The 19,450-nt window shown below is 39.1% G+C and overlaps 2 protein-coding genes across 4 annotated transcripts in view; both read right to left on the bottom strand.

Annotated features, from left to right (window-relative positions):
* Positions 1 to 8,477, bottom strand: part of LOC112147688 (ETS-related transcription factor Elf-1) — a 13,061-nt gene extending 4,584 nt beyond the window's left edge. Inside the window, exons 1-6 of one of the 3 annotated variants that reach the window (XM_024274234.2) lie at positions 8,194 to 8,477; positions 4,337 to 4,625; positions 4,117 to 4,228; positions 1,991 to 2,098; positions 1,665 to 1,820; positions 1,491 to 1,565 (exon numbers count right to left, since the gene is read on the bottom strand). In XM_024274234.2, the coding sequence (XP_024130002.1) occupies positions 1,491 to 1,565; positions 1,665 to 1,820; positions 1,991 to 2,098; positions 4,117 to 4,228; positions 4,337 to 4,396 (511 nt within the window). In that variant the 5' untranslated portion in view covers positions 4,397 to 4,625; positions 8,194 to 8,477. Of the gene's footprint in view, positions 1 to 1,490; positions 1,566 to 1,664; positions 1,821 to 1,990; positions 2,099 to 3,612; positions 3,856 to 4,116; positions 4,229 to 4,336; positions 4,626 to 8,193 lie in introns of those variants that run through there. The other 2 variants (XM_024274235.2, XM_036216405.1) reach the window with 2 other exon arrangements.
* Positions 8,478 to 17,519: 9,042 nt separating this feature from the next.
* ednrba (endothelin receptor Ba) overlaps positions 17,520 to 19,450 on the bottom strand; it is a 25,420-nt gene continuing 23,489 nt past the window's right edge. Inside the window, exon 9 of the mRNA XM_036216443.1 lies at positions 17,520 to 19,034. Within this exon, the coding sequence (XP_036072336.1) occupies positions 18,900 to 19,034 (135 nt within the window). The 3' untranslated portion in view covers positions 17,520 to 18,899. The remainder of the gene's footprint in view (positions 19,035 to 19,450) is intronic.

Consider the following 19,450-nt stretch of genomic DNA (forward strand, 5'->3'; position numbering starts at 1 on the left):
ATACAAGTATTAACCAGAGCCTGTAAAAAGGTGTTTACTCCCTAACCCCTTAAGGTTATAGTCTGTGACTATCCAATGACTATAAGATTTTTTTTATAATGTGAAAAACCATTCAAATGCAATGCATTGTGGTCTAAATTTGCCAATCTAGTGTCCATTGATGCATTCTAGTTTTTCGCAAAGACTTCTGGGAAATTTCCAGGGCACTGGAGTTTGTAATTGTAGATTCGGATACCTCAAAAAATTAGAAATGTCTTACATCAGGAGTGTCAGACTCCAGGCCTCGAGGGCCGGTGTCCTACATGTTTTCTAACCAACCTGACATTGAAATTTGTTACTGGCCAAACACACCTGATCCAGGTAATCAGCAGCAGATGAGACATGACTTCTAGAAAATCGGAGAGAAGCCGGACCTCAAGGCCTGGAGTGTGACACCCTTGCCCTACATGGGGCGCTAAGCAGTGAAGGAATTCAGATACAACTTAAGTGCTTTTGTTACTGACAGTCCCTGACCAGACGTTCTGGTTAATCTCTTTACATCTCTCTTTGCAGAAAACATGTGTTTAAGAAAAAAAAAAAATTCCAACATTGAAGTATAATTCAATACATTTTTAAAAAGGGGAGCCTCACTGTCGGTCATTTTTGCTGTGGAGGTAACAGTGTTTTAAACGTCATACTTTCTGTCCACGAGGGGTTCCAGCATTGAACTCATTCTGGATCCACAATGGTGGATCCCTCTTTGAAAAAGGCAAGAGAATGAGAATAATCTGCCCTTGAAGCTATGGTGTGAAATTAAATTAGGAAAAAGTGGATGTGAAAGAAAGGAGGTCTCTTGTGTGGCTTTAGTCCACAACGGCTGTGTGAAAGTCACACCTGGATAAACGGCGAGGACTCTTTATTTCTAAAACCCCCTTGAACTGCATCTACATTTAAATTTAGATGAAAGAACGATGTCTTGAATGACTTGCTATGATGCGTGTATTGTTTTTTAATGTAAGGCTGGATTAAAAAGCATTTTCAAATTGATTTTCATTTTAAAAATTTAAAAATAGATTCATCATACAAAGCAATTTTCTATTTTAGGTAAAAGAGCAACTCTTAGTTTTTAATGAATTCATAGAATTCCTAATTTTGTAAATTAAAGTTTCACCTTTGCTCATTTTAAATCTATGATTACGTGTAAATTGTGTTTCATCGCCAAACAAAATTTCTTTTTTGGTTGTAATTTCACACATAAATTGACATATAATGAAGTTATGTTTAATGGAGCGCCAGACTGTCTTGTAAACTTGTGAATCAAAGTCAAATAGCCAGTTAAATGGTAGTGATTTCCAGTTTTATAATTACAAATTCTCATGTACCTTTTCCCCAATATACAACAGTTCTTTCATTGTAATAAAAAAAAGTCTAAAATGCTGCAGTGCAGCTTCTCCAATCACAATTTAATTAAAATGACACTTAAGGCTGTAGCTTGTTATAATTGCCAGTACCTTTGTTATATTTGTCCTTTTTTACTGTAATTTCTGGCGTGGGAGACTCTGCTCTCCGGTGTTTAAATTTTCGACCTGAAAAGAAAAAAACAAAACAATCAATACACGTATTTAAAAAATACATAATTATACACTGTTCTGAGATAAGTTCATTTTCTCAGAACAAAATCTCACCTCTCTTTCTGGACTGCAGCTGAGCCACGGGCCTCTTTGTGTGCAGCGACTTCCACTGAGGTTCATCCACAGCTCCCACCACCCCGTCAGCTGACACGGTTACCTGGGTAACGGGAGTAGTGATGATGTCACCCAGTGATGGCAAGAAGTCCTGGGCTGCAAGTGGACATAAACAAACATAATGAAAGAGAACAGCCTCGTGAGCACTGTGTCTAAAAATACCTGCTCACAGAAAGCTGGAGGTGGGGGGTAGAAAGGTCAATTAAGGAATAAATCTCCTGGGGGGGCGGGCTTGCGTGAGTGGAGCTACAACTGCATGAACTTACAGTAGTGCTGGTCCAGGGAGAGGGTGTCAGCACAGTCCATGTTAAGGAGTGAGTTAGCAGCAACAAGGTTCTCCATGATCTCCTCCTCTCCACTATCAGTTGGCTCCACTGTAGAACATAGAGGTGGAAGTAGGGCATAAAATATTTGGAAAAAGTGAAAAAAAAAAAACATTTAGCAGAAGAAACGCTTGATTTCAATTAATCTAAAGTAGAATAATAGATGCGCGATCCTATCATGTTCAAAAACAAGCTTAAAGTCCCACTTTGATCATCATTTGACCTATTGTAAAAGCATTACCAGTGAATTTTTGATTATGGTTATGCTATTTTTTAGCCAAAATTAAAAAAGCATAATTTACTAGGACATAATTTCTACATGACAGCAGTACTTCATTACAAATTTGCACCTGACTTGTGTTGTGTTCCGTTCAGATGCTCTCCTGCTAACTTACAGCCCCTCACACCCCCATCCTAACACTACCGGTGCAACAAAAAAGGCGAGCAGTATTGGACCCATCCAGCCGTACGGTTTTAAGCCAGAGGCCAGCTCAGACGAGGAAAACACAAAAGACCTACATTAATCTTTTTGTCTACAAGCAGATGCATCAGAATAGAGCTTGTAACTTGCCGTACTAGCTTCTAACGTCAAATATACAAGCTTTATTCAACAAGATTTTTGCATTTGCTCCTGATTCACAACTATTTGAATGAAGAAATGTAAATCTAAGCTTAATTTTCTTTATATATGTCCTCCATCATGAGAAAAATACTAACGGATAATGTTAAAAACGCAATTTTCATCAGTGGTCTTTATAATATTACAAACTTCAGATTTTTAAACTGGAACTGAAATGCCCCCTCCATTTGCATTATAGTCTTTGAATCTTAATGAAAAAAACTATTATAATATTAAATTTTTAACTTATTGAATTTTCTTTTTCCATAAGTAACTTTTTAGGTTGCAACCGTCCTAAAAACAGAGACCTCCCATTAATAATGCAAGACTGATATGCAAGATCTAATATATTTTTTAATTTAATTTTGAAAAGGTATAACTTCCCCAAACACACTCAAAATCCTTCCAAAACAAATCAAGTAAAAAAAAAGATGTTGTCATAATATATTTTGGTGTTTGTTGTTCATACAGTTCCTACAGGAATCAGCAGAGTAAATTTAAAAATTATTTAATACCCGGAAATACATTTTTTCTCTTATATTGGTACTTTTTAATGTCTTGCAATAAATTGTCATCTTTTAATCTAACACCTTTTACAATTAACATTGTTTTACTTCCACATAAACTATACAAATAACTAGTTTTGTTAAAGCCCCGCGAACATGAGAAACACTTGAGGAGGGTCTATTATTTTGTGCGCATCAATCCGTCCATGAGCGGTGATGAGGCTGGGAGCTGGAGAACATCTGCTAGCTAACCGCTACTAATTAAGACTGAAAAGTTCTGCTGCTGCCACGTTCAACCTGCAGCTTCTTGAGACCCCTGAGCTCAACTTAAAAAAAAGAAAAGAAAGAAACCCAGAAAACAGGCCACCGGCCAGAGACATGATAAAAACGGAACTTATCCGCCCCTGTCAGCAAGTGCTACTCGTCGTAGCAGCTGTTACCATTAGCCTGGTCAACGGAGCCCAGCTGTGCTCCACTTCAACGATGTTGGCGAGCGCACAACCCGACGCAGCGACATGACTTACTTTCAGTCCCCAACAGTGGAGGGGAACAAGCTATAACATGTCTGTTATAGTCCTACTTCATCACGTCTACATCCTTGTGTGATTCAGTAACTGTCTTTCACAGGAGAGCACGCGCCACGGTTGTTTTGCTCCACTTCCTGAAGTTTTCTGAAAGCAGGGCGCGACTGCGCATGCGCAAAAGAATATATATATATATATATATATATATATATATGTGTGTGTGTGTGTGTGTGTGTGTGTGTGTGTGTGCGTGTGTGTGTGTGTATGTGAGAGTTTATTATTGGTGATATAAAATACATAAATAAATTACATAAATTATATTTTAAAAAAAAGTGTCTTTTTTTTAACTGACAGTTAGAAGTAGTCTGTAATGAAGTGTGAATGTCACAGGTGAAAAAAAAAACTGGTGCAAGTGCTGACCTTTAAGCAGCTGGTGGTGATCCTCCGCTTGTGAATGTTCACACGTCAGGCCCGAGTATGTCAGCAGCTGTGGCTGTGGAACCTGCTCCACTATCACTGCAGGGAAGTCCATCTGCATGAAACAAAAGTTCCACAAAGTCAGTCGAGAAGAGCTTGCCTCTAATGAGATGAAACTTTGTCTTATACATTGCTGAGAAAAAAAATGTCATTGCAGACTCACCTGCGCTGAGGCAAAATGGTCACTGGCAAAGTCAAAGATGAGCTCTGAAGGCTGGAGCATGGCTGCTTATCCTCGGTGCACTTTAACCTTTATGAAAGCATCACAGTTTTGCCGAAGTTACCTGCCGAGCAGGTGGGATTGACTCTTTTTAAGAGAGTTTCTTGATGAACAGCAGATGTCTCAACTGCTGAGGAGTGATGCGAGTGTACAGAGTGACCAAAGACGCAGTGGCGTCACAGGAAACCCATGCTCTGCGTCGACTCTCGATGAGGAAGCTGGATGGCTGAACCTGCCAAAAAAGAACAGACAAGTTCAAATCTGCATGAGGAGCTCAACCGGGGGGGCTGTTATGAGAAAAAAAAAGCAACCCACTTGCAAACTTGCAGACAGTGGAACAATACCCTGTGAACACATCTGCCTGCAACTTCTCAGTTCACCCCTCTTTTATTTATCTCATTCTTTTGCTCTTATCGTGCTTCTAAACTGGGCTAAACCAGCGACAGGAAGGAAGCGTTTGGGTTGCAGTGTGTGCCTGACCGCATGTGTGAGTGTGTTTGTGTGTGTGGGTGGTTGTTATGAGTAAGGGGGGATGCTAGTGTTGAACTGATCATGTCTGAGCACCACGGTTTTTGGTTTTTAGAGCTGCTACATGCACATTCCTTCTAACACAACTCGAGTGCAACAGCAGCTCCTTATTCACTCCTCTTTTTTTTGTTCCCGCTCAACTCTTTCTTTGGCTGACACAACACTTTTAGAGTCACATAGTGGGATGGCTGTCCCTGCTCCTCGGTGCTCTGTTTGAAAATCAAAGTCACCTCTTCTTTTTACTCAGAGTTGGGCAGTAGTATCTCCGTGCAACACATGCCAAATTCTGCTCCACCTCAGCTAATTCTCAGTTCTTTTATTCTGAAGACTAAACCAGCACTTAGTCTTTGTGCTCCATAAATCTTCCTGAACAAACAAATCACTTCCAATGAATTACTTCAAATCTCCTGCACAGCTTCTGCATTTTATTAATCTTTAATTGTAGTTGAATAAAGTTGTAGGTTTTATTTTCATGTACTTTTATAAACTGCTAAAGTTAATGCAAACCTTGTGTCTTTGTGTGTGTGAGAGATAGAAGCTCAATATATTTGGGCCAGTTATCACACAGGAAGCACAGCTCAGTTAGGAGGAACCACTTCCTGAGTTTCAGGGGCAAACTGCTGCCACCATCTCTGCTCGCAGTGGCCGTTTCGTTGGAAACTTCCTCATATGTTTGTAGGTGTTTTGATCTCAACCGTTCAAATGATAAGGGAGTTTGCTGAATCTCAAATGCTGTAGAAGATTTTACACAAGTGAAACCTCTTTTTTGTCACACTACAATTGTTTTTTTTCTTTTCATTGGTCTATTAATCATGATTTTGCCATTTTTTTTAGCTAAATTGAAAAAAAAAAATCTACGACATAGTTTCTGCAGAGCGGCAGTATTTCATTTAAAAATGAGTTGTGACAGAAAGCAACCCCACTGGGAAAACTGCAGTTTGTTGATCCGACACTCCCCTCACTGCCGTGAAGCGTAGCAGTGAGCTTGTGCATTTTATGTCACAACTACAAGCTTTTTCCATCAGCAATTATTCGTCTACTCCTATTTTTACAACAGTCTGAATGAAAAGATACTCAAAAATGCAGTTTTAAGTTTAACTTTCTTTATATATATCCTCCATCATCTGACATAAAATCACAATAGCGTGTTAAAAAACACCCAAAACACATTTTTTATTGGAGTGGATCTTTAAACAGCATTGAAAAGTCATAGTATTTAAATGGATTTAGATCACCTTTTAAAATGTTTTTTATATATACTATATATTATAGGTTCAATGTTTTGATTACTAAGTTTGGATAACTTTTTCAAGATGTTTGTTTGCCAAATGCCAAAATTATTAGACTTTCGGTGTTGCTTCTTTCAAGTTTAATATAAAAGAAGTATAACTGGAGGAAATTGCTGTAAAGCAGATTAACTTGGCACAATTCATCCATTTTCTTAACCCACTATATCCTTTTTGGGGTCACAGTGACCTGTTCAGACTACTTTTGGGCGAAGGCGGGTACATCCTGGCGCAACTTGGCTCAATCTGTTTGAAAATGCCTCAGAAAGTCATTACTTCTGCTTACATGCCTAAAATTCTCTGGTGAAATGCCACATTTTGGATCAAACTCAGAAACTGTCTTCTAAAATGAACAGGATTGAACTATTTTTCTCCTATTTTACTTTTTTTTCATATATTTTAGAGAAATTTCATAAGTATCCACACCTGAGTGTGCCTTACATTTATGTATGGTGTCACAGACAGTAGTGTACGTTCACTCTTTGGTCCACTTTCACATAGTGAACTGCATCAGGGTTCACTTGCAACTGAACCAAGACTGCTACTTTTAGGGGTTAGTGATCCGCATTAGCAACATACTTTCACATTTGATAATAAAAGCAGACTAACTTGTAACCCATTTGCACATATTTTTTTTCCTTGTAATTGTTGCACCATTAATTAGTAAATCACTTTGAGATGTCATCATTTAAAATACATAATGTCAAATTATGATTGTGGAGTTTGGAGAAATTTAGGCCAAAGCTGATGTTTTAGCTGGGACGATCATTGAAGAATGTACTCTGCACAAGCAGCCTTACTTTCAAAATAAGAGTTCAGACAAACATGGGTAAAATTCCACCCTGTTATCCTCTGGAGTTTGGTACATTGTGAATTAGTAAATAGCATAAAAATGTAAAGAAAAAAAATAAACTGTCTGAACACCTGTATAATACAAATCTAAACCACTTTTAAATGATTGAATTGTTTAATAGTACATCTTTTATTTTGATGGTAAGTGAGAATCCCTTTGTCTCTGGAATATAACATTTCTTTGCAAAATATTTGTGAAGTTTTTGCTATGCAAATTCAGCTAAACGTTTGCAAGTCAAGCGTCCTCTTTTTGTAGAACTTTGCGTCCGGCATAAGAGAAGCAGTGTGGTGCTGCAGGGCACGCTGCTGTGCTTATCTTAGCCTGCTGTAAAAAAAAAAAAAAAACTACAAACAAAGCAGCTGTATTTCTGAAGTGGAACGAGAGCAGAGGCTGTTCTGACGTCACTGCCCAGATGAACACCTGTATCTGTGTCATTTTTCTTCCTTTGAACTGGAGCCACCATCATACCACACGGCCATTGTCAACCTGCCCAGGCTGCTGCTTCTATACAGGACTCTCCAACCAAAAAGTCTTTTTTTTCTCCTTCCATCGCTAGTTTGGTCACATAGGTTTGTCTCTATGGGCCCTGCACTGGGATCAGGGTCTGTGAAGTGGTTGCCAAGCCCCTGAGGACACTGATAAGCCCCCAACATTCCCCCCCCAGTTTGTGGGAGAGAGGGGTCAGAACCGAGATAGACTCCGTTTTTGACTGAAAGGGGCAGAGTGTGTGTGTGTTTGTGTGTATGTGTGAACTAGGCCAGCCTGATAACACTATGGCAAGTGAGGGAGCAGCTGATAAGCCGCTGTTGTTGCTTGGGGTTACCAGGCTTTGTTAAATGAATATGGCATGCGTGTGTGTGAGCATGAGGCTAAGCACTATGGAGGTGGTTTAGCTCTGTTTTGACATTCCTGCTGTTCATATATATACTAAAAAAAATCATTTAGAAGAGTTTATTGTGTTGAAATGATTGTTTTCTTTAAACGTCTTGACGCCCAGAAAGTCTCTGGGAAAAAATACTTTCACTTTCCCTTTAGCACATGTCACACAACTCTTTTCTCTCGCTCCTCTAACTACTTTTTTTTTTTTTTTTTTACAGAAACGTGTCGTTAAATGAATTAAGACAAGTGCTTACCTTGTGTTCATGCCCCGTGTCTGCATGTGACAGAGCAGTAGCTGCCAGGAGGATCCAAGAGAGCAACGGAAATTGCCCTCATTACATTAGGCAGAGCCACATTTGCTTACAGACCTTGGATCAGTTTCCTTTTTGTGCTTTTCCTGTCATCAGACACAGTGGCAGCAACATTTTAGCCCTCTGTGGAGCACGTTTTTTCTCCTCTGTAGACCTTTGCAGTTTTTGCTTCCTCTTTTTTTTCCAGAGAACTGTAAAAAAAAAAAAACCTCCACCCCCTCCTTTCCCTTGCCTCACCTTGTCCTACAATATCTGATTGGTTACCTGTGTTGTTAGTCAAGGTAACCCGTAGTGACCATTGTCGATGTGGAGCGAATGTAAACACAGGTTTATTTGCAATGTAAAGCAGCTGAGAGCCAAGCAACCTATCTGCAAACAGACAAGAGGTTTATGAGGGTGGACACACAAGGGACGTGATTGTATGCCTAATTTATTTAAGAAAACGGTTTATGTGAACACCCAAGGCAAATGGAATCATGGTCTGAAAACTTCAGATTAAGTTTGTGGCTAAAAGGGAGAGCAAATCGTGTTCAACTGAGGATTCTTTAGCCCAGTGCCTGACGCTCCCTGGTGGCAAAACTCTGCATCAGTCACCTTAAAAAGAACCTTTCTCCATCTTTAATTTATATTTCTTTCATTCTTTATAAATGTTGCTCATCAAAGTGGAACAGAAAACGCTTCCAGACAATCTTTTCCTGAAATCAGAAGGGTCTGTTATATATCCTTCCAAGAAAATGAGCTCTTCATTTTTTCACATGGGAACAAAAGCCTTCTGCAGACAGCCTTGCTGTCTCTGTGTACTGGCACTGCGGTAGTGGCTGCAAAGCGAGCTATCTGTAAAGGTCAAAGCCTTTTAAATATGGTAAGTCTCCATTTCTGTAGATGAAAACCAGACTGTTGTTTTTATGTCGTCACAACTTCACTCATCAACAAGCTGTGGCTTTTGCCCTCTGAATAAATGCTAACATATTTAGGACACATCTTGTAAAAGCAGTTTTCAAGACATGACTTTTTTTTAGGTAAGTTGCCATAAAACTCATATAATTCATGTCATCTTAGATCAATCATTTGGTTTGTTTTGTTCAGTGGGAGGAGTTTGACCGATAATCCAGGATAAACAAAACCTTACCAGCAGCAGCAGCTTCAAGAATGTGCTGGTTTGGCCCTAAATTGGGGTTAACACCCATGATGCTTTTATTAAGCAGCAGGAATCCCTTTAAGAAACATGGGATCTGTTTCAGTACTGTGTGAGAATAATCCAAATTCAGAAAATGCACAAGTATACTTTTATGTTTAATACTAATAATAAGACCTCAAGGATATCTGACTATAATTATTTTTTAAGCAAACAGTGACCTTTTGTGTCTCATTCTCTCCAGGTTAGTTTTGGTGCAATCTTGCTTGTTAAGCAGTTGGACTAACCAGCCAATTACATTTCAGCAACTCAATGCATTTAGGCATGCAGACATGGTCAAGACGATCTGCTGCAGTTCAAACCGAACATCCGAATGAGGAAGAACAGGAAACTGAGGCTACAATTCACACAAACTCACCAATTCTGATGTTTCCATTTCTGCTGCGACACTCGGATGGTAGGTTCACAATTTAGCATCAACAACATGAAAGCATGGAACATCCTGGCTTGTATCAATGGTGCAGACTGGTGGTGGTGGTGTAATGGTGGGGGATGATTTCTTGGCACACTTTAGACCCTGTTAGCACCAATTGTGCATAGTTACACCACAGTCTGTCTGAGTATTGACCATGTCCATCCCTCTATGAAAACGGTGTCAAACTCCAGGCCTCGAGTGCTGGCCTTCTTCTGAGTTTCCAGAAATCCTCCCTTATCTGGTGCTGATTACCTGGATCAGGTGTGTTTAACCAATGAGGAGCATCAGTGGCAGGTTGGCCCTCAAGGCCTGGATTCTGACACATCTGCTTTATGACCACAGTGTACCATCTTCTGATGGCCTCTGGGGATAAGATAAAGTTGGAATCATCTCAGACTGGTTTCTTGAACATCACAATGAGTTCGCTGGACTCTAATGACCTCCACAGTCACCAGATCTCAACCCAACAGAACATCTTTGGGATGTGGTGGAACGGGAGACTGTCATCATGGATGTTCAGCTGACAAATCTACAGCAACTATGTGATGATGTCAATATGGACCAAACTCTCTGAGGAATGTTTACTCGTTGAATCTATACCATGAAGGATTAAGTCAGTTCTGAATGCAAAAGGGGGTCCAACCGGAACTAACAAGGTGTTCCTAATAAACTGGCCGATCAGTGAATATGGATATTTTATTTGGTAAGGTTGGCTGGAAAATTCATATTAAATACTTTTACAGTCACTCATGCACTAACATCCAACATGGTAAAATATTTTGTTCTGAACCCAAGAGTACTATGTGTGCTCTTCTGGCTTTCTAGTTTCTCTTGTACTCTTGCCCTTGTGCTCATGTCAAGTCATTGACAGACATGCAATAAAGGGAAGTGTGAAGGAGAGGGACAAAGTTCTGTTGATGTGAAAAGAAAAACGAAAGTCTCTGGAGTTCCTGAAGCGACGCTTTGACCATTTCCTTCTGTCGGCTCGCCCTCTCCTGATGCACACCATGTGTGTGTGTGTGGGCATGTTCACTATGCATACGCTCCAACGTGTGACATCTGTGCATGCATGCAAGTGAGTAATGAGTCACGTGACGGTGTCATTTGTCATCTATTCTTCCAAGTGTAAAAATTGATAGTGCGTGACCAAACAGTGCATCAAATTAGACAAAAATCCTGTGTCTTCATGAGCACACTACCTTAACCGTGTTTGTGTGTGGAACCATGAGGATCTCAGTTTGCGCGGGGCTTGACATTTTTCCCTCGGAGTTGTTTCCAGCTAAAACACACACACACATACTTCAACAATCCCAAAAAGAGTATTTTCTTTGTTCTTTCCAAATGTTTGCAGAGATGCAATGCCAGACTGAGAGCTTTATCCCCCTCATGCTATCAATCCAGGATAAATACTCTCAAACTGAAGAAAAAAGGCTGCATGGTTTGAACATCACAAGCTGTGTGCACCCTTCTAAATGACTGCAGCTTTGTCAGCTGAGTTCTGTTCGGATGAGATCAAAAGACTCCACATAAAGGTCTCAAATGAAAGAAAGACAATTACATTTGAATAAACCATGTATATCAATGTAGAGTAGGGGGTGATTGCCATGAAATACTAAGTTCCTGACAGCTCGCCTGCATTTGTAAGTGGCTTCAAACATCATGTTCATATGCAGATAATTAGTTTAGAGCAGCTTGCTGGCAAAGTGCATCCGCAAAAATACACAGTTGGAGGGTTAAAAACACAGAAGAATGTTCTCAGAAACACTTGGATACACAGACCCAACTGGAAAGAGCTGGCTGCTCTGGTATGTGTGGGTTTTTTGTACATTTGGGATCCAAAGCTACTCCACTTTGACAATAGGGGGCTGGTCTGTCATTTCCATAAAATAACACTTCAATATATAGAATTAAGTGAAATTATAATATTGGCATCCATTTTCTGCCTGCTACCAGTTATCAGTAGCTGGACTCGAGGGGGAGAAGTCTAAGCGGAGATGCTCAACAATAGCATCAATGCTCTCCTTCTTGACCCCATGAAAGGGGGTGTTCCTGTGCTTGGATGGAGGAGATGCCAGAGGAATCTGGATTGGCCTCATTCAATGAGAAGGAGCCACAAACGTCCCATCCTGTCTCCAAAAGAGTGCTGCACTACCCTGGAGATGAAAAAAAATGTCTCCAAACCCCAAAACATATATGGATTGCACAGGCAGAGGCCTAAGAACCCTCAAGAACAGCTGGATTCCTTTCTCTGTTACTCTGGAGTACTTTCCCAATGTGAGGCAAAGAAGTGATTTTAATACTAGAATTTGTTTCTGGTAAAACCAAAGAGTTTGTCTGTTAAAGGTCTGTAGTGGAATAACCATAAGATGCCTTCATTAGTTCTTTAAGTTTTTACCAATATATCATGGATAAGTACTACTTTTTACTGTTTATATTTCCAAGTATTTTTTTTTATTTAAAGAGACATTACAAATATCTTGAGTTTGATATTGCTCTAACTGTGTGATGATTTTAAAACAGCAGCCATCGTGTCTACAGAAAAGGCAGAGTAAAGGGTTCATCTAAATTATTTGCCTCCAGACATGTGGAGCAAAAGGTTATCAAACACTCATTAACAGACATGTTTGGCATAGAAGCGCTGCCATAAAGAAGGTCAGTCCTACCCTCCCTTTACAATGACGAAGAATAAATCATTTTATATAGTTCTGCATGTTTTATTGGAACAAAACACAAAAATATTGAATTGCAAAATCTTGTATTTCTGAAAAAGTAATCATTAAATTGATGGAGGTAATTCATAATGATGAATCCTTGTTTAAAATGTTATGACCAGAATATGAAGGGATTTTTGGGGACCACATCTTGACAAGTGGTTTTCAAGGCTTAAGTTCAGAAACGGTTCAGTAAAAAAAAAAAAAAAAAAATATTAGACTGTCAGTAAGATACGATTAATTACAAATATGAGTATTGAAATCTGATGAGAGCACATGTGATCTGCTATTTGAAGTTTTCAATCTGTTGGTGTTTAGTCAGATTGAGCTTCTGCTTTTCAGTTTGTTTTTTTAGGAAGTAAGTTTCAGTCCATCCAATTTAGAAATTTTTATAGAGTTCTTTTCTTTTGTTAACTTTAGGTCATATTGGATTTCTTTCACTTTGTGTTTTTGAGATTACAGTCCAAAAGGGCAATGTCCAAATTTATAGCATTTATCAAAATCATCTAGATAATCATCTGTTACTTTTTATACTCATACTAGTACAGACTGATCTTAACGGTGTCCAAAACAGATTTTTGAAAATAAAGATTACTTTGTATTATTACTTTTCAAGTTTGTGGACGATGTGGAGTTTATAAAGAATCTTCTTTATGGCGGGATATCTCCTTCCTGGAGGGTGTGTCTCATTTTACTGGTTAAAATGGGGATTTTTTTGTTTGTTTTTTGTTTGCTTTTTAACCCCCAAAAAATGCTTTGTAAAAGCGCTCCCAGTGTTTTTCTTTTTTAAACAGGATTATGTCAGTTTAAAATAAGTAAAACAGCATCATTCAATGACATAGTTTCTGCAGAGCGGCAGTAGTCTATCTGAAATTCTCCTATGACTTGTTGTAGCAGAGAAGCCCCCTCCCTCATTGCTTAGAGTGCTCTGTTTACATGCTGTCCCGCTAGCTTAAAGGCTATCATACCCCCAACAAAAAATCCAGCTCAGATGAGGAAAACAAAGACGTTAATGGATCTAGTCGTCTACGAGTGGATGCATCAGAATGGAGTGGAGCTTGAGGTCTTTCTGTAGCTTTTACGTCATGACTACAAGCTCTTTCAAACAGCATTTTTCATCTGATTCACTGTGATTTGGATAAAAAAAATACCCAGAAAAACAATTTAGAGCTTAATTTTTATTTTACATGTCCATCATGAGAAAAGGGCCACAAGAGCTTATTAGAAACAGGAAAAACACATTAATTGTTAAATAATTATTGATTTAAAAAAAAAACATACAATCCTCTGCAAAACATTTTTTGTAATATATTCATCTGCATTTAGCACTTAAAAAATGTTGTCTATGCTCTACCATCTACAGTTTATCATGTGTTGTGGAGGCTATACAGTCCAGTTTGGGATGCCAAGGCCTCCCTTTTTGCCACCACTTTTAGCTCCCCTGGGATGACAACAAAGGTGTTGAAGGTTTACCCCCTCCAGCAGGTCCTTCTCCTGGTTAGACATGCCGGTAACACCTCACCAGTAAGTCCCGACGGCATTCTCGTCAGTTGTCCAAACCAGCTCGACTGGCTCTTCTGGCAGTGAAGGGGTTGCGACTCTTCTCAAAAGCTCCTCCCAGTTGGCTGCGCTTGGCAACCCATGTCTCCAAGGAGGACCCCGGTGCACCCTGTGAAGGAAGTTCCTTTCCACTGCTTGAATCTGTGATCTTTGCTGTTTGTTTACAGCCTACAGCTCATGATCGTAAGTCAGGACATGCAGACCCCTGCAGACGGCCGACCGATTCCTCTATTGCTTGCACACAAAAGGACCCAGATACCTAAACACATCCACTTGGGGAAGGGACTTCTATACTTCTATTCAGTATATTGCAAAACTGAATAACAGAAAATTAAATATACTAAAAAATCCTATATATTGTTTTAGCTTTAAATATGTTTTTGCTAGGGGGCTGCACGGTGGCGCAAGTGGTTAGCGCTCTCGCCTCACAGCGAGAAGGCCCCGGTTCGAATCCCGGCTGGGACCTTTCTGTGTGGAGTTTGCATGTTCTCCCCGTGCATGCGTGGGTTTTCACCGGGGACTCCGGCTTCCTCCCACCGTCCAAAAACATGCTTCATAGGTTAATTGGTGACTCTAAATTGTCCCTAGGTGTGAATGTGAGAGTGGATGGGTGTGTGATTGAGGCCCTGTGACAGACTGGCGACCTGTCCAGGGTGTACCCCGCCTTCGCCCTTCAGTAGCCGGGATAGGCTCCGGCACCCCGCGACCCCGAAAGGGACAGAGCGGTCAAGAAGATGGATGTTTTTGCTACAAAGAATATTCTTTTTTAGTTTAGTTTTAAAGTGTTCTATTAATACAATTATTTTTCTAAGCTTATTGAACTTATTCATCATTCTTTCATTGCACTCTTAAAGACGCCACAGCTACTTCATGGGTACAAGAATCTGTCCATTGCTTTGAGAAAACAAGGTCAGGTGTTGTGTCAAAGGTTCAACTATGTTTATTCTCATAATACTTTTATTTTTCCAATTTATGTGTTGTAATTTACTTAACATCTGCAATGTGTTAAATTTGTGTTTATCTTAACTCCCTTAGCTTAAGTTCAGCAAAAAAAGGTAGTTAAAAATGAAAAAAAAAAACAAAAAAAACAGTCACTTTGATGTTTTTTTTCAACTGGAGATCCATGTCATCCTTGAGGGTCAACCGTGATTGGAGCCAGATACATCAGCCTCAGCTCTGCTGGGAGCCAAAAAAATCTACAGAGAAATGTGGTGAATGTGATTTCTTTGAGTCAGTCCTCCTCAGAGCTCTGGTGGGGTGTATTTAATGTCAGCCCGACGAAGGAAGGAGCCTTCTGGGGGAGGCTGAGGGAGAAATTCACTAAGGAGGAGGGGAGAACAGAGGTAAGATAAAAAATAAATAAACAAATAAATAAATAGAGAGACAGAAAAACACGACAGAGTGAAGGCAAGTAGAGAGGGTGAAGAAATGAGACAAGGAGTGGTGAGAGATCACAGGACAGAGAGCTTCTTTGACAGCTAATGTGACATGCGTGACACCGGTTTAGCCTGAAGCCAAACTCCCAGGTCAGAGCTGTGTGTGTGTGTGTGTGTGTGTGTGTGTGTGTGTTTGTGTGTTGGCAGCTATGAAGAAAGATAAAGACTCACAGTAACATTCTGTGTTAGGATTTGCAATCACATGATGCCGCCTGCTGTCACACTTATGTCAAGCTGACTCCCGCAAACGGAAAAAACACACTTTCACACGTACACACAAAAACACTTTGCAATTCAGATGCCAAAAATACAAATGTGTGATTAGTTTTCAGCTGCAAAAACACTCGACTTCGCTAGTTGTTGTTTATGATTTTATTCATTTACTTGATTAAAAACCTACAACATTGCCTACCAACCAAGGTATTGAGTCAGGTTAAGATAATAAAGAGCGAACAGAGTTAATCATCAGTTAAAGCCTAAAGGAGCAGGTCCATAAATGCACAGTTTAACACAAAATAAAACATCAGTAGTTCAGGAGTTTTTTGAAAAAATACATTAAAAAACAGGATTTTGAGCACATTTTTTTATCTGTACGTAAAATCAGTATGTAAAAGTGCTCAACAAATACACAAGTTCATATACGATAACCAAACACCGTCTGGACAGGCTGCAGTGAGTACTGGCAGCTTTCCACACAGCGTCACACTTTAACATTCTCCACACCATAAAAAAGGTCAAAGGAAAAATCATGAGCTCCTGCCAGCATTCATATTTGAGTTTGATGATCTGTCGTTTGCATATTGACCCCTAACATCATCTTTACACGACAATTCTGAACTTTGGATTGTCACTGTTGATGCTGAGTTTTTGTTTTCATTTTTGTTTTTCAGTTTTTACAAATCACACAGTTGTTAAACTGCATCAAGGCTTTTGTGCTGCTCAGATTTTTCTGCGTGGTCTTAAAAGAGCAAAGTTAACATTCAAAAAGGTTTTGTATTTCAAGAGTTGTAAGACTAAGACTGGACAGCAAATGGCATTACACTGAGTTATAATTGAATTTGGTATTTGGCGCATTGTCTTTTGTTCAGATCAACAAAAGAAGTCTCATATATCATGGATTTATCTCCACTGTTCTTTGAAGAGCTTTTACCTTGCTGGACTGTGATCACAGAATGGTTTTAGTCTGGACTTTTAGTGGTCCATTGTAATATTTCTCCCTCTTTTTATTTAGTCTTTCTGTTGTTAGTTTGTTTGAGACTATTACCTTTTATGCAAACATTGACCAGAGTTGAGACTGAACCTTTAAAGCTAAAAAACAATAAAAAAAAATGTGGAGATAACCACAGACAACCAAGAGTAAATCTCAAAACACGAGAAGGAGCCACTCAGCCGTCTTTAGTACCAGGATAAAGTTTATGATCAACTCAATGACTTAAATAACAGCATCTCCAATGTCAGATAATCTTGACTTGAATCTAGAGTTGGTTTTAAATTGGGGAAGGAGGCCAAAACTGTTGGTACTTTCATCTGCTTTGGTTTGCTTTCACATTAACCCTTTAACTGCCTGCTAAACCAAACGGTGGGAAACATTTAGAAAACATTTTTTTTTTTAAATATTGATTGTGTGTATTATTCCCCAAGGTACGGAGCATTTTTTCTGTTAATTTGATTTTTAGGAAAAAAAAAATCTTTTTTACTTTAATTATTTTTTTTAAACTTTGATGTCCACTTAGGAGCGCCGTACCAATGCAATAAGCAGAGGAAAAAATACCTTTAAGTGGTGTTTATTGTTATTTTTTTTTCTTTTTGTGTAGTTAAAGGGTTAAGGTGGACCAAACCTCGAGAAAACTTCAAGCAGTAGCAACAGCAGCTCGTTCAGAAGGCGTAAGGCCTGAATGGAGAACAAAAAGCATTCTGAAGATGAAGACTATCCAGTCTTGCTAGTCCTCGTATGTTTGTATTTATTTATTTTTTTATTGCTTTACTATCACGTTTAAAGACAAATGCTTTTTCAACCGTTCATTGATTCATGTTTCCTCAAGATTGTACTTTGGGTGTTTTTATTTTTATTTTCAAAGTGCACAGCACGTGTCTATTTAGTGTCTTTAGCCTTGTTTCCACTGAGTGATCCGGTCCGATCCGGTCTGGTATTTTCAGGGTTTTCATTGTAAAATGGGCCCATAAAACAGTATCAAACCTTCCTCCTGGGGGAAAAGTGGAATGAAACAGTTGGGGCGGAGCCTCAGTAACCACCCATTCATTGGCAAAAAGTGATGACGACTTTAGAAAGCACCAAAATAGCGCTCATTTAAGCATTTCCAATGTTAAGAAACGTTATCTTAAACGGTTAGCTGGTTTTTGTGTTTCTATGAGTCTATATTTAAAATATCTGTAAACAACAACAAGGTCATTTACAATGCCATACTGTACCAGGCATGAAACAAGGCTTTAGGTTTACCCTGATTTGTATCATCAGTTTCTCAGTCTAAATTCACTCCAGAGCTTAGTTTTTCAGACACACCTCGTTTGGTCTGCATCAGTTCAAATGAGCTTTCACACCCACCAAATGTGTTGTGTTGATAACTAGATGCCTAATATGGGGTGGTGGTTAACTACCAATCATCTCTCAGGTGTTACTTTCACAGCCAAGGTCAATGTGTTTTCATGAAAACCTTCCTTTTTAACTGCACTATTGTACGTTTGAACAAGATCATTAAAGACTTTAGCATCTGGCATAAAGCTTTGAAGTGAAAGTAATAAAATCTAAGGACTAAATGGATTTGTATAAGTTGTTCTTATTTGCTGCCAACTGTGTGATGGAATTTTAAATGATTTCCCTCAAAGTTTGTAGATTGTTGAGCAGCACCAGCTGTCCAAGGATTAATACCATAGCACAGATCAAGCTTCAGCTCAGCGAAATGGCAAAAAGTCTGCTTCTATAGAGGTCCTCACTCTTGACAATCAGAAATAAGCAGAATCTGCTTGATACTGTGATTCTTAACTAGAATGAGGGCGTTGCATTTAGCTATAGCTTTGTTCAGTGAATGTTGGCACTCTGGAAAATGTCATGAGTTGTTCATGTGAGGTTGTTTTATGCCCAGTCTTAAGAACCAGATATTTTTCATATGTCGTAAATATTAAAATGATGACGAGACAGATGATCTTTGCCCCAAAAGCATGGCATAATAAGAGGTTTTCAGACCAACTTTTCAGAGGGAACTAATATCCAGAAAGGACATCTGAGTGGTTCGTGCGACGCCACAGAATCGGGTTTCATGGCTTTTCAGTCATGCATCCAGTTTTTTTTTTTTGCTTCAGTTTTTGGTACCTCCTCAGGCTGTGGTGGACTTGTTGGTCATGCGGGAGTTGCTCTGGTCGGAGGCTCGCTCAGAAACTTTAAGCTTCATACACGACTGCTTCTCATCCATTAGCATCTCTGGAGGAAGGCACCAGCAGCACAGACACGACTGGAAAGAGTGGAGACAATGCCAGAGAATTATTCACCTTTGACCCAAAAAATGTTCTCAATCATTTAATATTTCTAAGTTAAGATCAAGTTGCAGCAAAAATGTATTTCTATTATAAACTACACTTATGCGCAAGCCAATAGTTTGATATAATTACAAGTGATCTAAAATTGTAAATAGGTGTCTCTTTTGCACCAAGCGAATAAACTGTTTTTATATAAAAATCTAAACAAGCTAGTTTATTTTTTTAAAAATCATTGCATCATGAAAACTGCCCGTTATCAATGCTGTCGTGTTTTGCAGCTGCAGCAGTTGTTAAAATAGACATCATGCTGTTTTTATTCTTTAGTACATTTGGATTCATGATAAAAATCTGCATGATGCCACTTGCAGGTTAGATGATGTTATTTTTGTTT

The sequence above is a fragment of the Oryzias melastigma genome, linkage group LG17, assembly GCF_002922805.2.
Source record: "Oryzias melastigma strain HK-1 linkage group LG17, ASM292280v2, whole genome shotgun sequence".
Lineage (NCBI taxonomy): Eukaryota > Metazoa > Chordata > Actinopteri > Beloniformes > Adrianichthyidae > Oryzias > Oryzias melastigma.